The 18,473-nt window shown below is 43.5% G+C and overlaps 1 protein-coding gene across 5 annotated transcripts in view; it reads left to right on the top strand.

The window, feature by feature from the left end:
- The first annotated feature begins 982 nt into the window (after positions 1–982).
- Positions 983–18,473, top strand: part of slit1a (slit homolog 1a (Drosophila)) — a 68,241-nt gene continuing 50,750 nt past the window's right edge. For 3 of the 5 annotated variants that reach the window (XM_037271017.1, XM_037271016.1, XM_037271014.1), the window contains exons 1-4: positions 985–1,542; positions 9,924–9,995; positions 12,570–12,641; positions 13,818–13,889. In XM_037271017.1, coding sequence (XP_037126912.1) covers positions 1,343–1,542; positions 9,924–9,995; positions 12,570–12,641; positions 13,818–13,889 — 416 coding nt within the window. In that variant the 5' untranslated portion in view covers positions 985–1,342. Of the gene's footprint in view, positions 1,543–9,923; positions 9,996–12,569; positions 12,642–13,817; positions 13,890–18,473 lie in introns of all 5 variants that reach the window. The other 2 variants (XM_037271012.1, XM_037271015.1) reach the window with 2 other exon arrangements.

Below are 18,473 nucleotides of genomic sequence, written 5' to 3'. Positions count from 1 at the left end.
CAAAATGATGTAAAGAGTCTCCAACTATGCTTTGACTCACATTTTGGCTGCCTGGGTGAAACAGAGATAGTGTACACTACAGAGTGCTCCACACAAGCCTCAAGCAAAATTGTTTTGGAATTGTTTCCTCTTATTTTCTTCCCAAATGCCCCCCCTCCTCCCCATCTTGGTAGCAATTTGACACACAGACATTACTGTGCAGCGTGAACATTTCTCTTTGCGCGTCTGACAGAAACTCCCAGTAATGAGACGTTCCAAGCCCAAATCCACATGTAGAGTCCCTCGAAATGCAAATTAATATAAAGATAGAAGAGTCGCAATGATGCGTAGAGAGTAAATGGCAGTCTTTTGCTTGAAAGTAATATTCAGTAAGTGTAATCCACATATGCTTCTTTTCTTAAACTTCCTCCACTTTAAATGCCATGCCAGTCTACATCCTTAAATCCCATCAACAGAGCAGGTTGTAGCTACCACTCATTCGTTTATCGTGTGACATCATCTCTCAAATGACTATTTGCACATGTGGCTACACTTGAGATACACATAGTCATTTTCTTAGCCTCTGAGGGGCTGTGGTGTTGATTCCATTCATCCCTGCTGGATTCACCTTTGTTACATGTACGCAATTACAGCCACACACACACACAAAGCCCGAGCTCCCCTGCACAGCCCCTTCAGGCAGGGGTTATGCAGTGTCATGCAGGTTAGGTGCCGCTCTCTTGGGGGTACGCCTGGAGGCAACCTGGGAGAAAAGAAGGAGTTGAGTGGGTGGGAATAAACAGATAAAGATATGTGGAGTAGATGTGGATGGTGAATAGAATCCAGGGAATGAAAGAAGGATCTTGAGAATGAGAGGGAGTTCAGGCAGGGTTCTGATTGGGGGGGGTGTATACTGTGTGAGGAGGGGTAGGGGTGGAGTCGTGGGGGTCTGCTATTTGTAGATTCTTGTGATGGATGACTGGTGTGTGTGTGTTGTGTGAGTGTGTGTGTCGGAGAGAGAGCGAGAGAAAGAGTTTTTTTTCATTCTGCTCTTTCCTCCTGTTCCCTCTCTCTTTAGGCAAGCAGAGCGCAGTGGGACTGAGTGAGGAGGAGAAGACGTGCGCACACCACAGCCACTCCACACAACCAAGGCAGGAGAAGAGTTTGCAAGGAGATTTTTTGGGGAGGGATAGCAAACTCCAAAAGAAAACTACAAGACCAAAACAAAAAAAAAAGGAATTTGCCTTGCTGAACTCCTCAAAGGAAATTATACTGTTTTATTATCTTGCCTGACAATATAGACTTTTGTTTTTTTTAGTGGGACTTCTTAGGAGGTGGACAGGAAGAAATAAGTCAGGCTGGGATGGTGTTGACAATGCCAGGCAAAAGGATGTATTTCGGCCCGCTGGAGCTGTGCGCGTGGGGCGTGATGCTGTGCGCCTTGCTGCCGGCCAGCGCGGGCGCCTGCCCTGCCCTGTGTACCTGCAGCGGCACCACAGTCGACTGCCACGGACTGGGGCTCAGGACCATGCCCAGGAATATCCCACGTAACACCGAGAGGCTGTGAGTACCAGCTGCCCGCTTTGCCGTTTACCCTGCCGTAGTAGCGTGCTTGATGTCACTCCGAAGATTGAGAACAATAGCCACGCTTGTCAAGCCGTGTGTCACACACTGGCATTCCAGTTCAGGTATAAATAAATAGGCAAGAGGGACTTGAGTACTTTCCCTGTACTCACTAAAAAATGATTTACTTTTACAAATCTAACTTTTAAAGTTACAGAAATAAGAATGAGCTCTGGAGTTCATATTGTGATTCTTCACTTGGCTCCTTTTCACTTCATCCCCCACTTTGGGTCTCCCCTCTACTAACCGACCCCTCCGCCCCTGGTCCTCCTTTCTCCCAGTCACGGCCCTGAATACTCACTTCACAAATTGTTAAATCATGTAGAAAATTAAGCAAATTTGCTCCTTTAGTGAGTCTTCCACCAGGATCTTGTAGCTGTCTTGTAAAACTGATGGAGGATGAGGGAGATGAGGATGACTACTGGAGTGGAGTTCCGTCCGTTCGTCGTCTTTTTCATGACATTCTCATTTAAAATATTCATCAGAAAATCAGAAGTGGCGAGTGTGAGGGGAAATAGATTGTTATAGTTCAGCTTTTAGAATATCAGTCTTGAATAAAAGATGCTCTGGGAAGAGCGGAGGAGAGAGCCTGTGTCAGAAGCGGCACTGGTACAGTGGGAAATTAAGTGGGAAATGCATATTTCATGCTTTTCATATTTAATTTCTAAGAACACTTTTTTTTGGTTTGATTTAGTTGTTGCCTAACAGTCTGAACACGCAGGTTGAGGCAGCGAGGAAACATGCTCATTTGCGGTTTTCCTCTTGGTTGTAAATATTCATTGCCTTCATTACTCAAGAGTTGTCTATGCATTCATTTTGTTTTCCTTAAGTACATACCACATTTTAAACCTCACTTCATATTTTTCTATTTAATCAACGTGTGAGTCATGCAAAAAAAAAAAAAAAGATTTTCTGCAACTTTTATTTCAAAATTAGGGACCATCCTTTCCTGCGGGCTGTTGTGTGGTGATAAATCAAGGTTGAATGAGCAGGTCAACACAGCATACCTTCAACCACATGATTGTCCTGTTAGCATGCCTCCATGTGTGGAATCTTTGTTTTGCAATTCTGCAAAAGCTCAGAAGAAAATGTTAGCCTCGACTTGTTTTAAATTCATTAAGCATGAAACAGCACAAAAATAACTCGCCTCACTTGAGTGGCAATGTTGCATTAGTCTTGGAAAGTAGAGCAGAGATGACTAAAAAGCTTTGTGGATTGTGTTAGCGATGGTGTATACAGACTGATGCGTTTGGGAAATGGTGTGTGTGTGTTAAAGAAGGGGGGAGGGTTTAAGGCAAAAGTGTGTGTGTGTGTTTAGGCGCTGGGATGTGTGCGCTGAGGGTGTCGCCACAGACAGCAGAATCCCATTTGCACTTGTCAGTGTGGGTTTGGATCAGTTCTGACCCCTGCGCTCCTCAGCTCGGAGACACAGTAATGACACTGTGAGGCTCCCCATGCTAAAACCGCACCAGGACCACCCCCCTTTCCTTATTCCCTCTCCACATCTTTTTAATATTACTCCTCTCATCTAGCCCCCCACCATCCTCTTTGAAATCACTGTTGAAAATATCTCATGTGCGATGCTTCTTTTCGGCAGATATTGATCCAAACACGCGTCTCATCTGCGTGAATGTTGATTTGCAAAAGGGGTGGGGGAGTGAGTCCGTTGACGGGTGTGCCCGTCTTTCAATTGCATATCGATAAGGGTCTTTGCTCCATGTGTTCTTTTTACATTTCTTTGCAAACCATACACATGTGAGCCTGAAGTTACTTTATCTTCGAGGTGGGGTTGAGGGGCGGCGCTGTCGTTGGAAAATATGCGTGTATGGACCAGGGAATGCCTGCAGTGTTTTTGGCATCACTGCCTCAACTGACAACTCGCCAGCCACCTGATCCATAATTTACCCCAACAAGGCAGAAAACAACCGGCCCGCTACCTGGCAACGGGGGAAAGTTGAAAGAGCATGATGTAAAAGATGAACAGACATACGTGCGCATGATGAGAGGATGCTTGAGAGACAGATTGGCACACTCACCCGAGCCGTAATCACAGAAGGCTTTCAATTCACCAGAAGGTAGCTGAGTTCGGGTTTTCCCATCACCCTGACCGGGATAAAGTGGTACAGAAAATATGTGGACTAAGCTGGTGCGTATTGAATCATGTGAGTGACAATATCTGGAACAAAGCTCATTCAGTTTCAATTCCCTGGAGGATGAACCAACAATGGCGGTTCGACTCGACTGTCTAATTTGAGTCTAGTATTTCCGGGAGATGCTCTCCACTTTTTGTTTAAGATGTTAATCTGAAGACTTCACCCAGTTGTTATTGTCTCTTTGTTCCCGAGCTACATACCTCCGTAATAAGCATGTTACATGTTCAAATTGACTGCCGAACATTAAAGGCGGCTGCTGTGTTCCTCAACTCACCCTCGACCCACTGGCCCGCTCTCCTGACACAGCTACATTATATTTCTGATTGCACTCTTGAGAGGAATTATCCCGTCAAAGGCATTTATGTGTGTCAAAGCCATAAATCAGTTTTAGGAGTCACATTGTGTGGACTTTCAGGGACAAAAAGCGAGGCCTCACAAGAGGAGTATAAATCCTGGATGCAGATAATTAGTAGTGTTTGGTCTCCTGAAAGATGCTCGCGTTTGTCAATGTAATTCTATTACCTCTCTCAGAAAGTCAGTTTTTCTTGTTAATCTCGCCAACCGAGCGAGAGCATCCCGGCGGTGGTTTTGAGTGACGACGGCTGGACGGCGTGTTTCAAAGGCACTCAGGCGAACGCTCCCCTGCCATCATCGATACGCCCGCATAATCCACATTTCACGCTCATCGAGATGCTTTTTGATGTGATAGAATTTTTAGAGGCAATTATAGCATTCCACAGAAAAAAGGAAGAGCCGCATCAGTAAAGGTGCTGCGCAACAGATGACTGCTTTCATGTGCTCGTACTCCCCGCATGGAAGAATACATTATAGGAAAGCCATTAGTGGAATTTTTCCAGACAATGTCTTTAGAATAAAAGTTGACTTCCATCAGTACATTTTCTATACCGTTTATCCTTTTTAAGGTTTGCAGGGAGAGCTGGAATTAGGGCTTGCATGATTGCCTGTCAATCAGATTGTATGTGGTGGTGAATGGATCCTTGAGTTGGACCCGTAGGGTTAAGCTACTGTATTTCACAATAGACTTCAACAAAACAGGCTCTGTTGTCATTTCTGCAAGATAATGCAAAAACTGGGGATGCCATTGAAGGTTGATGTAAGGCTTTTTCATAATTCTCTTTAATTTGTATCAATGGAAAGCATCAGTTAGATATACCAAACATGAAACTGATCCAAATTCTGCCTTAGTGGAGGTCTGACCTCTGCAGTGCCATTCGAGTTTGGTGACAGGAGTATGCAAACACTAGCAGACAAGACCTGGTTAAATTTTGATGTGCATTATACATTTGGTAGTGATCCTAAATTGTTTTCGCTTTTAAACTTAATGGGTGTCTGGTACTGAGTTTCATTATAGTCAACCTTGTTTTGATTGCTGTTACCACAAAACTTGATGAAGTGTGGTAGAGCCCATTAAAAATGGATATCAACATTTGACTTAATTTCTTAATGAGCACTTCTAAAGTCATTCCTTTCTATTCAGACTGTGGGCACCCATAAGGGCAAACACACGTTGGCTGTGAGCCAAAGATTTGATTGTTCATCTACGGTGGAGGCCTGTGCACTGCTGAGTGCAGTTGAACTTCGTTTCTACTCATTAGAGAATAGCGGGGAAATAATGTGACAGATGTGACTTAGCAGATGTTTTCACCACACACACAACAACAAGACACACGTTGCGTTTCAGAGCGCACGGCAGTAGATACAGTATGAGGTATGAAAGACCTCTCAGTCTGCCTCCACTGCAACGACGCTCTGTGTGTTCCAGTTCCAGTCTGTTACGCAGCGGCAACATGCACTAGAACAGATGTTTAATTGATTCGCTTTGGCGTGACAGTGTCATAAGTTATCTCGGTTTGAGCTGAAAGTACCTATGCTCTACTTTTCCATCCCGCACTTCCTCTTCTCTATCTCGCCCATGAAGCCGTCTCGAGCTTTTTGCTCAATGCTTTGATCGTAACACCTGACTTGTGAGCTGTATATGTATGGGATGTGTTTAGTGTTTACCTAGAAGTGAGTCTCCCCTCTTGAGGCCTGAGTGCGCAGAATGAACACCGTAAATAGCCCTGGAGGAGCCCAGGAGGCGGGAAAAAAAAAAGCTCTCAGACATAGTCTTTAGCCACTGCTCTGCGCACTCATTGACGCACACGCTAAAAATGTGCAATTGAAGGCCTGCATGTCTGGAAGCCACATTTCAATTCAAAGAAGAAATCTGACCTCTTAGTGTGGACAAAAAGTGTTCCAGTTCACTTTAAGTGTGTTATTTTGGCCACGCTGGTCTGCTTTCTCTCGCTCCTTCTCAGACTTTCACTCATTGAGGTTATTGTGAGCTGGCATGGTGTAGCCGTGTTATTGTTGGAGCAGCGACTATGTAGGTCGCTTTCTCCCAGACAGCTCCAAACTGTCACTTTTAAAACATCTAGTGACAATTCTCATGCAGCCTATCCCGTCTTCTCCTGTGTGTTTCACTGCTGTCGCTCCCATATGCTCCAGAGTCTGCTCACAGCTTCTCAGCCGCTCTCGTTCATTCAGAAACTGTCGGCTCGTGCGGTTGAATAGTATCGTCAGCGTGTGATTGCGGGTAATGATCCGCCGCGCTTTGGCCACAGCACTTTGGGTTTTCTGTCGCCAGCTTGTAGACGCAGTGAGGAGTTTGGAAAGAGCGCGGCCACTGAGTTTCAATCCGTCGGCTTCTGGATTCCCCGCCAGGCGAAAGCTGCTCTCGACAAATGGTCCTGTGGCGCTTGCAACAGTGATATTGGGTAACAAAATGTGCACATATTAATAAGTCATTTCAATTGAGGCAGGTGTTGATTTGCGCTGTTGGGCAAGTCATTACCAAAATGTAATTCATTGTAAATTATTTCGAGATGTCATTTGAACCTAAATCGTAATATAATAATCCTAATTTCATACAAAGTTTGGGCCTCCAAAAAAATCCATCCATCCATTCGAACCACTTATCCTCAGCGCCAACGTGACCCGTACTTTTCTCTCAATCGATGACTCTTAATTCTTGGTGTCAGGTTGTAACAGTGGAATTACGGCCTGGGTAAAGGCACTTTCATAAAATTTTACGTAAACTTATAAAAACGTTCAATAGCTTTATGCTGATTTATGTCATTGCCTCAGTCTTATACATTGCCGGCGAGTCTGCACTTTTCCACTGCATTCTTTTAAGTTCTGTTATATTATGACATTATAATGTCAGCCAATAATACTTTGTTTTTCCCTCCATCCACCTCTGAAAGTTGAACCAGATTGCTTGCTCCTGTGGGTCATTTTTGTCTACATTTCAGTAGGTGTGCTTGTGTGATTTCCACTGATAAAGTGTATTTATAGGGCCCCTTTTCGCTGTGCGAGCCGTGAAGATATTTGCGTCTGTGTGTGTTAGTTAGCCGGCCGTAGCGTTTGCTTATTCTCCCTCTGGTCTCCAGAATCCATTTCGTATTATGTTGCTCAATTCAAACCATGTCCCTTCGCCCCCGTTTGCTGAGCGCCCCCATGCAGCTGGCGGAAATAAACGTAATGAGTTTTTCAGTGTTGTAGCAGCACTCGAAGCCCATTTGAATTATGGAGATGTGAGGAAATGGCATTTGAGTTGAACTGTTTTCAAGCAACAGGAGCATCATTTTGACCAACTGCTTCAAAAAAAAGCCTTGTAGCAACACAAATCATTCATCACTCCCCAAAATCTTTATTTTGCACTTGATATATTTAAATACATTTTATAAAGTGTGAGTGTTAAAGTCTAAATCTGTTTGTTGAAAACACAATTTGGGTTAGAAAATGACTGATTCTTTTGCACACAAAAAACATTTTATGGTACACAATAACCCCTTTCTTTTAAAAAGAAAAAAAAAAAAAGCAAACTCGGGTCGATTTGACCCAACTTCCTGCGTCGGTCCAATTTTTAATCCAACCGTTTTAAGGACGTAGTGAATATGTGAAAGGTGATGGTTATTAAAATATTTGTGTGACTTTAATTAACGTGTTGATTGAATTCCATAATTGTATAACTTTAGGATTCTATAATAATGATACCCATACCAACTGATGCATTAATTAACTGGGCAGTGCAGCAGTACGAGATAGCGATGTCTAAAATCTGACTGCTTGTCAGTGCTGGAAATCCTCATCGTAATTTCTAGGAAATAGACCGATGGAGGTGGAAATCCTTCTCTGCGTGAACTGGGAATCATACCTAATAATTTTCTGCCACGAGTGTAATACCGCAGTACTGTAATGCAAAAAACCGGCACCACAAGTCGGAACCACAAAGCATCTGTCTGTGAAACGAGAGAAGGCGCGTTTGCTGTCCTGCCAACAACTATTGCTTAAATTTCTTTCACTGTAATACTAATGACCGATTTTTTTTTTTCACTAATAAAAAGCAGCATTCTCACTTTACACAAGCAAAACAATGAGTTCCTGCTGTGTGGTAGCCGGCAATTTCTATTACCTCATTGGTGGTTAGTGCATGGCCGTGGCTTGCTCATTCACAGGTTGCTCATGTAATTTTGTATGCACTACTTTACATCTAGCAGAATATTATCACTCGCAGTTTATAAAACGTTTTGCAACCGTTCTGCTTAGCACTAGGTTTTGAAATAGTATCAAAGTGTGGATGTGTGGCTCTTCCAGTACTAGTTAACACATCACAAGGGGTGGCAGGCATTTCATCACAATCTATTCTGAATATCACAACGCTGAAACTATGTTGAACTCCAAGATGAGCAAAAGCAACTTTATTGGTGGTCCTTTTCCCGAAAGAGCTCAAGCGATCGCATAGTTGCATCAATGACTCAATCCCGGAATGGAGATAGAAGCGATGACTAACAATTTTTGACAGGATTAAGCAAGAACTCTCCGCGAGATGAGGAACTGTGGTTCCATTTGTTTATAGGGGAGCGTCAGCTTTCCACAAAGTCCTCCTGCTACCTCTCAACGCCTCTCTCGTTGCATCCCCTCACGTTCCTCTTCGATCCCTTTTCTTGTCCTTTGGGTGTCATTCGGAGTGACCGCCCTGGAAATGAGACATTGGCAGGTCGACAGGCACGCAAGCACCTATCTGCGTAAGCACCTGTAATGAACTCCACATGTGCACGAATCACAACGCAGGCTAATGAACGCCGCTGCGTTATTTATTTCCCACCATCCTGACGTTTGGCCTGTCAATGCACCTGTGTACACATACACACGTACACGCCATCTGTCTATAATGGCCATTCTTTTTAGTACTGCATAGAGCTACAGTCCCTCGAGTGGTCATTAGACGAGTGAAGGGAAAGAGACCCTTGCTTTCTGCGTAGATTTGGAACACGTTTTTGGGCCGTGCTCAGCGATGAGGAGTTGAGTTGGCGGGTCAGGACAGGGTGGACCAATAATGCTTAGCGATTGCAGTAGCACACAAACATTCAAATCATCCCAAAATGTCTCTTTTTCCCAACAGAACGCATTTGCAATGACGGTCAGCACTCAGCAAAGCATCTGCTCCCATTATATCCACAACACTTAGCTTTTTGGCCTTGCGGCCTTTCCCAAATCCCCTCCGCTGGCTCCCACTAATCCCTGACAATAGTGGAAGGACACGGCCAAGAAGGGGTGCGGTTGCGGGTGTAGGTTGGCAGTTCCCAGAATAAAAAGAAAGGCGGCTCAAATGTCTTGCGCTCACATTGCGCTTCTAGAATAGACTAGGGAGAAGAAATGCCAGCTTCCCCAAAAAGCCTGCTCTTACGAGAATTTGGACAGATTATGAGCTGTGCTGTATGTACCTTTGAATGTTGTTAAAACCTGCAAGGTCAAAGACAATAGGGTCGCTGAATGTCCTAAAATTTTGAACTAGCTTTCCCAAATGAAATATAGCAAATCAAATCTGCTATTCCCTGTCAATTTATCACCATCATAAAACCTTTACAAACACTACAGGGCATTTGTAATAGCGTTTAAGTATTTTTGTTTACATTAAATTAAAAAGTAAGCTATAAGCACCATTAACTGTTAAATGTAAAATCATAAAAATAAGTAAAAAACAGTCTTGCAAAATAACAATTTGTGCATTTTTCTTTCTGCAAAAAGTGCATAAAGAAAATAGAGCAGGTGGAAATTAAAGACAAAATGTTAATGCTTGTTTTTGTCTTCTCTTCTTTGCAGTGAGCTGAATGGAAACAATCTCACACGCATCACCAAGACTGACCTTGCCGGGCTCAAATACATCCGAGTTCTGTAAGTTTTGTGTCCGTCCTCCACGCTCTCTGACATCACATGCCACCATAGCAGGCCCCGCCTCTTAAAGGCACATGCATGTATGGAACACAAACACTAAAATATCCACAGTATATTCTAGATAACAATTTTCCCATAGTTTTTTTTCTGTTCAATTACAATTGGTGGTGTTTATACATTTTACAAATTTTGATCAAGCTCTAGTAGATAAATGGGGCAATAGAGGAATTAGTTTTCACACTGTGGCATGAACTGAATCATCCAGTCCTCCTCATTTTTCAATTAACAGAAGGTATCCTTCCTTTTGACTCTGTTGGAGGTAGACAGTTTTATTCTTATGCTGGTTTTAGCATTGTAAAAAAAAAAAAAATCTAAATAAATTAACATTCTGTGACTTAAGAACAAGATCATATATCTCTTTCTGAATGTAACTAATGTATACAGACACAGTTATACATACTAGTTACAAATCTCACATTAGCATAAGCCCAGTGAAGTGGGCTTATTGAGATGTACTCCACAGTACATTAAGCAGCCAAGTGTTTGCAGCAAGTGATGTAATGGACTTCTCTCTCACTCTGTATTGTCTGTCGTAGCATCATTTATTGCACCCTCGACACACACTTCCGCCTGCCCTCTGTTCCTACATATCAACACATAATGTGTGCATGCGTGCCGCTCCGCACAGTTAACACACTCGGTTCAAGTAGCAGGACTCCGAGGGTATTGAAATTAAAGTACTCTTGTAAAATCAGGAATTGAAGCCGACTTTTAAATCAGACGGGTGGACATTTAACATTTCTTCAGTGTAATATAAGCAGCCCACAATTCTTTCTGGCCCCTTGGAGTCCTATTTTCAAGCGTCGTTATTCCCCCTTGACACCCCTCATCCACTGCTTCTTTACTGAACCTTATTCACAGTCCTGCTTGTCATTGTCTGCCTTCGCATACCGTCTGCGCCATCTCCTGCCCCTCCACATGGGGTTAAATAGTCCCATTGAAGGTCACTACAAGGTGAGAGAGGTCAAGAAAGATAATAAAATGTCCTGTTTCTGTATGTGATGTATGAGACACACACATATACAGTATGTGTGCATGTCATTAAACAAAAAGTTCTTTAAATTAAAATGTGCACATCATGGACATCTAATCCTGCTGACCCCTAGAGAACCCTCAGTAGGAAACTAAAAGAAACAGCAGTATATATCTTTGCTGTCAGCTGTCAGTGTAACGTCAACACAACTGATTTAAATCCCCTTTGTCCGGCGCCATGTATAAATTAGTAGTTTGTGTGTTCATGCCAAGAAAGACAATCACTTTTAGAAGATTTTTTTAGATGTTTAAATTTAAGATTTCAAGTTAGAAGTACTTATTTTTAGTATACTTATACTTAGTATTTATCCCCATCTAAATTCATGAGGAAGCGATCAAAAGTGAATTGCACTTTTCTCTCAATGTTTATGGAGCGCAAACAGTGATTAGCATTTATATTTGATGGCGAGGAAGTGCAGACTGCTGAGTTGTAGGAGACGGGAGAGGTGGCCTTCAACACGGAACAGTTGTATATGTAATGAAGGAACACTCTTGTTTCTCCTATAAAGTCTCCTTTTTGACTTTGTGTTATTGTAACACTTCCAAAATCATCCAAGACCCCTTTTAAGGGAAGCTGGCTGTGGCAGTGGAAGTTAGAAAGTGTCCCTGCATGTGTATAAATTAAGAGATGTTTTCTTGTTTATTTTTTTATTTTTATTATGATTTTTTTTACTTTGATTTGTGAGCATAAATTTGAGATCCTCACATGATATGGCAGCCAAAAACTCTATGCAAATCACTTCACATGAAACAGCAGTTTGGCTTCAAGCTGTTTATTGCCACTCCCAGTTGAAGTTTACTGTCAAAATAAACATAAAATAAAGAAAATTCCAGGTTGTGTATTTGTCCTCTGGCTTAATGCTAATGCACAATGCAAAATAATAATAAAGGATTATCTTATCTTATCTTAAAACACCGCAGACGAGCTAACAAACAGCACTCATTTTGCAGGATACGACCCGTCAAGATAATTGAACAATGGTGCAGCAACACATCTAGACAAACAATATAACTTTATGAAAACCAAGTAACGTTGCTGCACCTTTTGAGAAATGTGACTATCTCCATGTATATCCCTTTGTTAGTATTAAACTGTGTGCAATTAAATTATCCTGCCCATTAAAATAAAGTCTTAAAAAATCTTGGCTTCCTTAAAGCTGACCTTCCATCCCTCCTCTCGCCCGCGTTTGTTCTCATCTCCACCCAATGCGAGCCTCACGGACCACACCAGAGCCACACTTTCTGAGCCACATTGGAAGTCTTTCCTTCCCTGCCTGCCTTTTTCTGCCAAGATTCCACACAGTGCCCTCCATCCACACCGCTGGCCTCTGTGTGGTTATGAGGTGTTGACTATGTTTTCACCCAAGTATGAATACAGACCCACCGACAGAAGTCCCGCCAAGCGTACCTTGGATATTTTGATAATAACCATCAGTAAAAGCGTCTTTCCGTATTGTAATACTAATACTCCTTTCCCTGCAGGCAACTGATGGAGAATCAGATTACCGCCATCGAGCGTGGGGCTTTTGATGACATGAAAGAGCTCGAGAGACTGTGAGTACCACCCTGTAGACAGACACGTTTATTGTATTTCTAAACCTGAGCTAGTGGGTCCACGCATTACTCAAGTGTAACGTGACTAACAAGAGGAGCTGTCTATAAAGGCACTTTCCTGTCATTCAGCTGCGGGCAGATGGTGCCGGGAGCATTTCTTGCTACCTGCCTCCCTTCACCGCACGCCTTAACCCATGTGGACAGACCCATCACTCCTCAGCAGCTTGTAAAGCAGCCCCTGGAAAGACATAAGCAAACACGGCCAACCACACCTCAACTGGCACATTAGCAAATCAGTAGTGCTAGCCACATGGAAACCTGTGCCGCAGATGACTTTATGGGCAAGCGCGATTAGTGGTGAACCCATAAAAGACTTTCCCTTAATCCGAAACCCAGCTCAGATCGTCTTTAAAATGTTCCCCCCTGCAGAAATGAGTAGATATATTCCCTGCTTCAGACCACTGTAGAAAATAAGCGGCTGGTTCTACGATATTTTATAAAAGCCACAAACTCAACAGCAGGTACGCTTAGAGGCTGTGAAGTGGGCACACAGTTAATTCCCATTATGCACTGAAGCGCCACCTTAGTCGTTCCCAGTGGTGAGTGGCACAGGTCCCAACATCTGTGTCAAAGTGTGTGCGCTGTGCTCTCAGATTTGCAACCTCTCAGTCACAAGCCACTGCATTCACTCTCACGGGCCTCGAGTACTCAGTGGAAGGAGAGAGTTGTGGTTTCCAACAAATTAGCAACAGGCTGTTCCTCATTGACTCAAATGCTCTATTTGCATATAGCCTGCCAGTCTTGGATGTGACGTGTTTGCCAGCCATTGTTCCAGTCAAGAAACATTGTGTATTGATATAACTCAGATCAAATCCGCACATGTTCTAACATGTAATTGATGTAATTCACTTGTTACCGAACGGGAATTTTGGAGAATTGTTACTCTCGGAAAGATGTAATCCTACCCCGGTGTTGTAATGTCACTACGTAGAGATAATTCACTGCGTTTTAATTCCCCCTGAACTTTCCCGTGGATATTTATGTGACATTAAGGGGAAACACAATAGCCCGTGGCTACGCTGATTCGACTGCATCTTGGAGAAATTATTCACAGCTTCCTCACACAAGAACATACACACACATTCACTGGCTGATCATATGCTCTTCCTGCCATAGGCGCCTGAACCGTAATCAAGTGCAGCAGCTTCCAGAGTTGCTCTTTCAGAAGAACCCTGGCCTGTCTCGTCTGTAAGTAACTGCAGTCTTTTATTTTTTTCTTCAACCATCCACGCTCCCCTGCTGCTTGTTCACATGTCATCTCTCAACACTCGTCTTGCTCTCGTGTGCTGTAACACTGCTCAGCAAGGTTTCATTTACCAATGTGGGCTTTGGTTTAGTGTGCACAATTAAACAGCAGTCAGACATAAATTTTACTTAGAGAAAGGCCACTTGAGGTTTCAATGATCCTCAGTGTTCCATTCTGGCTTTTGGACTCTTGGGCTTGCATTCCTAATCATCAGCAGTGTCTACTAGAGAGAGTGCACTGCTGACAGGGAAGTTGAGTGTGGCCCAATTGATTTTGGGCTCTGTTCCAATTTAAATACTTATTGAGTTCTTTCTGTCGGTGGACTGCATCTCTATTCCCTGATGTACACACACACACACGTGCCCCATGTAGTAAAAGTACGTAATGCTAAGCCTCCTCTGTATTTTTTTTTTCAAAGATTTCCATCATTTGGCTAATCAGTGTCCCTTGTTGCTAGCTGATCGTTGCAGCTCACATTATTCCAGTTACCTGCAGCATCTGGGAACAATAAAACAGTGGGACATGGAAAAAGCATTTCCCTGCCATCTATTGACGCTGTGGTTTGTACTTGCTTATGACCCTTATTTGCGAGCCCCCCCCCCCCCCCGATCTGCTTATCTTGCGTTTGATGTCGAATACCATCTTGCATCTATTTGTTGCTCCCTTGTAACTGTCTTCACACGCCACTTGTCGTTAAGCCAAAGTCGTCCTGTCAGATTTGAGAGCAAAGCGTCATGGAAGGCTTGATTACAACGCGCTTGTCTGTCTCGCTGGACGAAACCGCCGCACGGCCTTGAACAAGCGTGACTGGTCCATCTGTGGCGAGCGACTTTGCCAACAGCCATCGAATTGTGCTAACACAGCTCCCCTGTTTCATCCAATCTGACTTCACGCTCATTATTCTAAACTCTACGCCGGCACATCCCGCACAATGAGACCTTGGTCACGTCGGCTAAATCGATTCACAATGTGTACACGGTCATTTGTTCTTGATCCTTGGCTGAATTAAAGAGAGCCATAATGGGGCATGATGCTTTTCAGGTGCCTTGTATATTCCTAAGCAGTTAAAACAAATGAGCAGGCCAGCCACACTGAATTGAAAATAAAGCAACCATTATGACGCCTGTGGTAGATTGACGGATTGATTTGTGCGAGACTTAAAGAACAGCGGGGCAAAAAGACAAAGCCTTTTCTTAATGTGTTTCTTAACTCCTGATGTGTCTGGGCCACACTGCGGGTTCTGGTTCCATGTCTGATGCGGTTAGATTACGGCCTGTCTCACTCCTGCCAGCAGTTTTTAATGGACTTAAAAGGTTCTCCATTCTCAGGGGAAGCCTTTTGCTGCTATTTCGTTTGTACCTTTTGTCAGAAACAACTGGGGTATGTTAATGCACTGTAAGTTAGTTGTGCACCTTTGCACTTGCTCAAAGTTGTTAAATTGCTAAAAAGGTCTACCTTTCCAATCCTAACATGGAAGATTATCATAAAAAGTAGTGCACTCACCCAGATTGCTCTCTTCATTTGAATGCAAAATGTCTTTCTGAACCTTTTGCACTTTTGCTCTTTGTCTCAATTACACCCTTTATTGAGCTCAATTGTGTCTTGAAGAGAAGCTTTAGTGGAAAAAATGAGCGACAAACTCACAAAAATGAAGGTCTTTAGGTTAATGTAGGAATTTGTGCGTGGGATTAACATGGTAATGGTGGTATGAACATTTCCTCTATAAAACTCCACTTATTGTTTGAATTTTAAACATGATGCTACAGGTGCCTTGTTTTAAAAGTTTGTAAAAGTCTGCTAATGGAAGACTGTTGAATGACATGAATATATTAGTGTTCGAACTTTGTCCGAACCGTCGCGAGCACACAACAATTATATTTGCAGGGGCAGAGTTGAGATAAATTGGAATTCGAGATGATTAGCGATAGTTAAGGTTTGTTACAAGCCGTTCAATGATGGATGGCGATTGGGTTCCGAGATGCAATTTAAACGACTACATAGAGGTAAGCGGCATGGCATGGAACATCAGTGAACAGTGAAAAGAGAGTTACATTCATCAATGTTAACAACCTGTTGGCCCCCTTGGCCTCATCCCACTCCCACTTCACTACACGGCTGTAATCTACTCATCTGTGCCTGTAATTAGCGTCTCCTCGCAGTGGGAGAGCAGGAGGAAGTGAGGACCGTGTGACAGTGGGGGGTAAGGTGAGAGGATTTGGCGTCTAGAGGAGAACAGTTAGCCGAGGAGACGCCCCGGAGGGACGCAGCATCTGGTTTAAGGTCAGGATGGGTTCTGGGGGAAGTGGAGGTGAAGGTTGTTGCGTTTTGTTGCCACAACACAACCTTGTCGGAAGCGCCATGTTACACGGCATGTGAGGGATCGGTGGTGAGGTTTCACCTTGTATTTCTCCCCGGGAGGTACAAAGGGGAGTTGTGTACTTGCACAAAAGGGAAAATGAGGAAATCCTGGCAAAGAACCAGAGAAGGCATGTTTCAATCGTCCTCAAGATCCTTTTTCCATCTTTCATTTTCATCGTGTAATGCTTGGCGACAGGCTTATTGACATACACAAAACACAAACACACTGACATACTAGCTGGGTGACATAGTTACATACTGACGATACGCACAAGCGCATTAAAAAAAAAAAAAGAATAAGGGAAATGCAAATAAATCTAATTAGAGCAAGACCGACCCTATAATTACCTCTCCATGGGCGAATGTCTGTATGGGGGTCGTCCATGAGGGAATTCGTTATTTCTGGTGTTTAAGTTTGCTAACTATGTGTTGCAGAGTCCGATGAGCAAACTGCTTCTGTTTGTTGATTGCTAAGGGGAGAAAAAAATATCCAGAAAAAGTTGTGTGCTCTATCATTAACACTATAAAGCATCCAACTGTCACCTTATTGCTGCTTTGCTTTTCCATTCGTTATATTCCTTAGCTGCAGGTTGGCTCCAAGTCAGAAAATCAGCGCTCAACCTTTTGACGACATGAAAAGAATTAAATTGCTGCGTCTGGTGCCGTTCCCGCATATGAGCCGGTCAGACCGTTAATGCTCTAAACTTGTCTTGTTGTTTTCTTCTCTTTGTCTCTGCTCATGAATGACCCGCTTCAGTGCGCCCGGTCTTTCGGAATACTGTTTGGGCCCCAACTTTGCTGGCGTCTCCATAGCAACTCGTCTCCTTCAATCGCTTTCTGGGCCATCAGTGTGCCCTCTTGATTAAAATGGCTGCCCCACATCTGTCCAACATCAAACTCTCAATGCATAGGAACGTTCTTATGGTCTGTCATTTTAGCAGTGATGCCAGTTTCCAAAAAAGACTGTGCATACTGAAATTAATTGCAACAGACTGATTCAGGTTCTGGTTGCCTCAGTGGGGACTTTGAGTAGAGCTACCATTGGTTCCAGATTCTGAACAGACTAGTCATCTCTTGCCCAGCTTCCCTCCTTGTCCACCATGAGCTCATATTGCATTTATACAACCCATCGTGCGTGATCTGTCAATTTAAGGTGTTTGAGTTTCTGCAGCAGCATGAAATTCCTGACCTGGCGGCCGACCAAACCGTCCAAGTCATGTATTAACTTCTTGCTCTCGCACTTCTTCCTGGCCCTGTCCTTGTCAGGTGGTAAAAGCGGCTTTTACGGCTTGTCGCTGTTTTCTTTACGAGTATGGGTGTACGTGTGCGAGCGTGTGTGAGCGGGAGAGAAACTCAGACTAAACCATGTGAAGCGAGCGGAAGCCAAAAGGGGGTAATTTAAAAACCACTACTCCATTTGAAATATTCACCACCTCAGCACAAGGGGAGCAAGAGAGGAGAAAAGAAACGGACAAAGTAGAGTCAGATGGGTTGAAATATTCACATGGAGAAAATATGAAAACAGCAGTGTTTGTATTTACTAACGATTCTGTGTCCATCCTCATGAATAATTAAAGTGGTGGATTGGGGATTATTAAATATTCACGCCAAAGCAGAGGCACATCAATGCTGTTTTTGGTGTCCGGTTTCTGCTATACGTTGCTCTACAAATGTCAGCACAAACACACGACAGTCCACAATGACCATCAAATCATGCATGTGTGAGTCGAGTGTGTGCTTCTGCACATTTTTCCGCGCCGGGGGACTGGCCCGGTCATTATGAATTGATACAACATGAATAAGACATCACAGCGTGGTCCAGATCCGTCATGAGTATACACAGGCAGGGATTTCATTCAGTCCAAGGAGGGCCTGCTTGCCCTCCTCTCTGCTCCCACCGCTGACACTTCAGACTGCTTGGCAATGCTCGGTCCAGATTGAAAGTGACATTCGGACGACGCAAGACACATACACTCCTTGGTATCTCTCGGCGTGTGGAATGTAGCAAACTGGCCAGGAATAACACCTATTTTTGGGGCAAACTAAGTTGCCGTAGTTGTGTAAGTTTTGTGACGTTAACAGTCTAGTATTGCCAAAAAACGGGCTGGAAAAATAATTTGCCTCATTTTTAACATTACCAATTGTCACATGAGTTTAAAAAGTTAACC

This window comes from Syngnathus acus, chromosome 15, assembly GCF_901709675.1.
Source record: "Syngnathus acus chromosome 15, fSynAcu1.2, whole genome shotgun sequence".
In the NCBI taxonomy this organism is placed as follows: Eukaryota; Metazoa; Chordata; class Actinopteri; order Syngnathiformes; family Syngnathidae; genus Syngnathus; species Syngnathus acus.
Note: the sequence above shows the minus strand (reverse complement) of the source record. Positions and strands in the feature narration are given on the sequence as shown.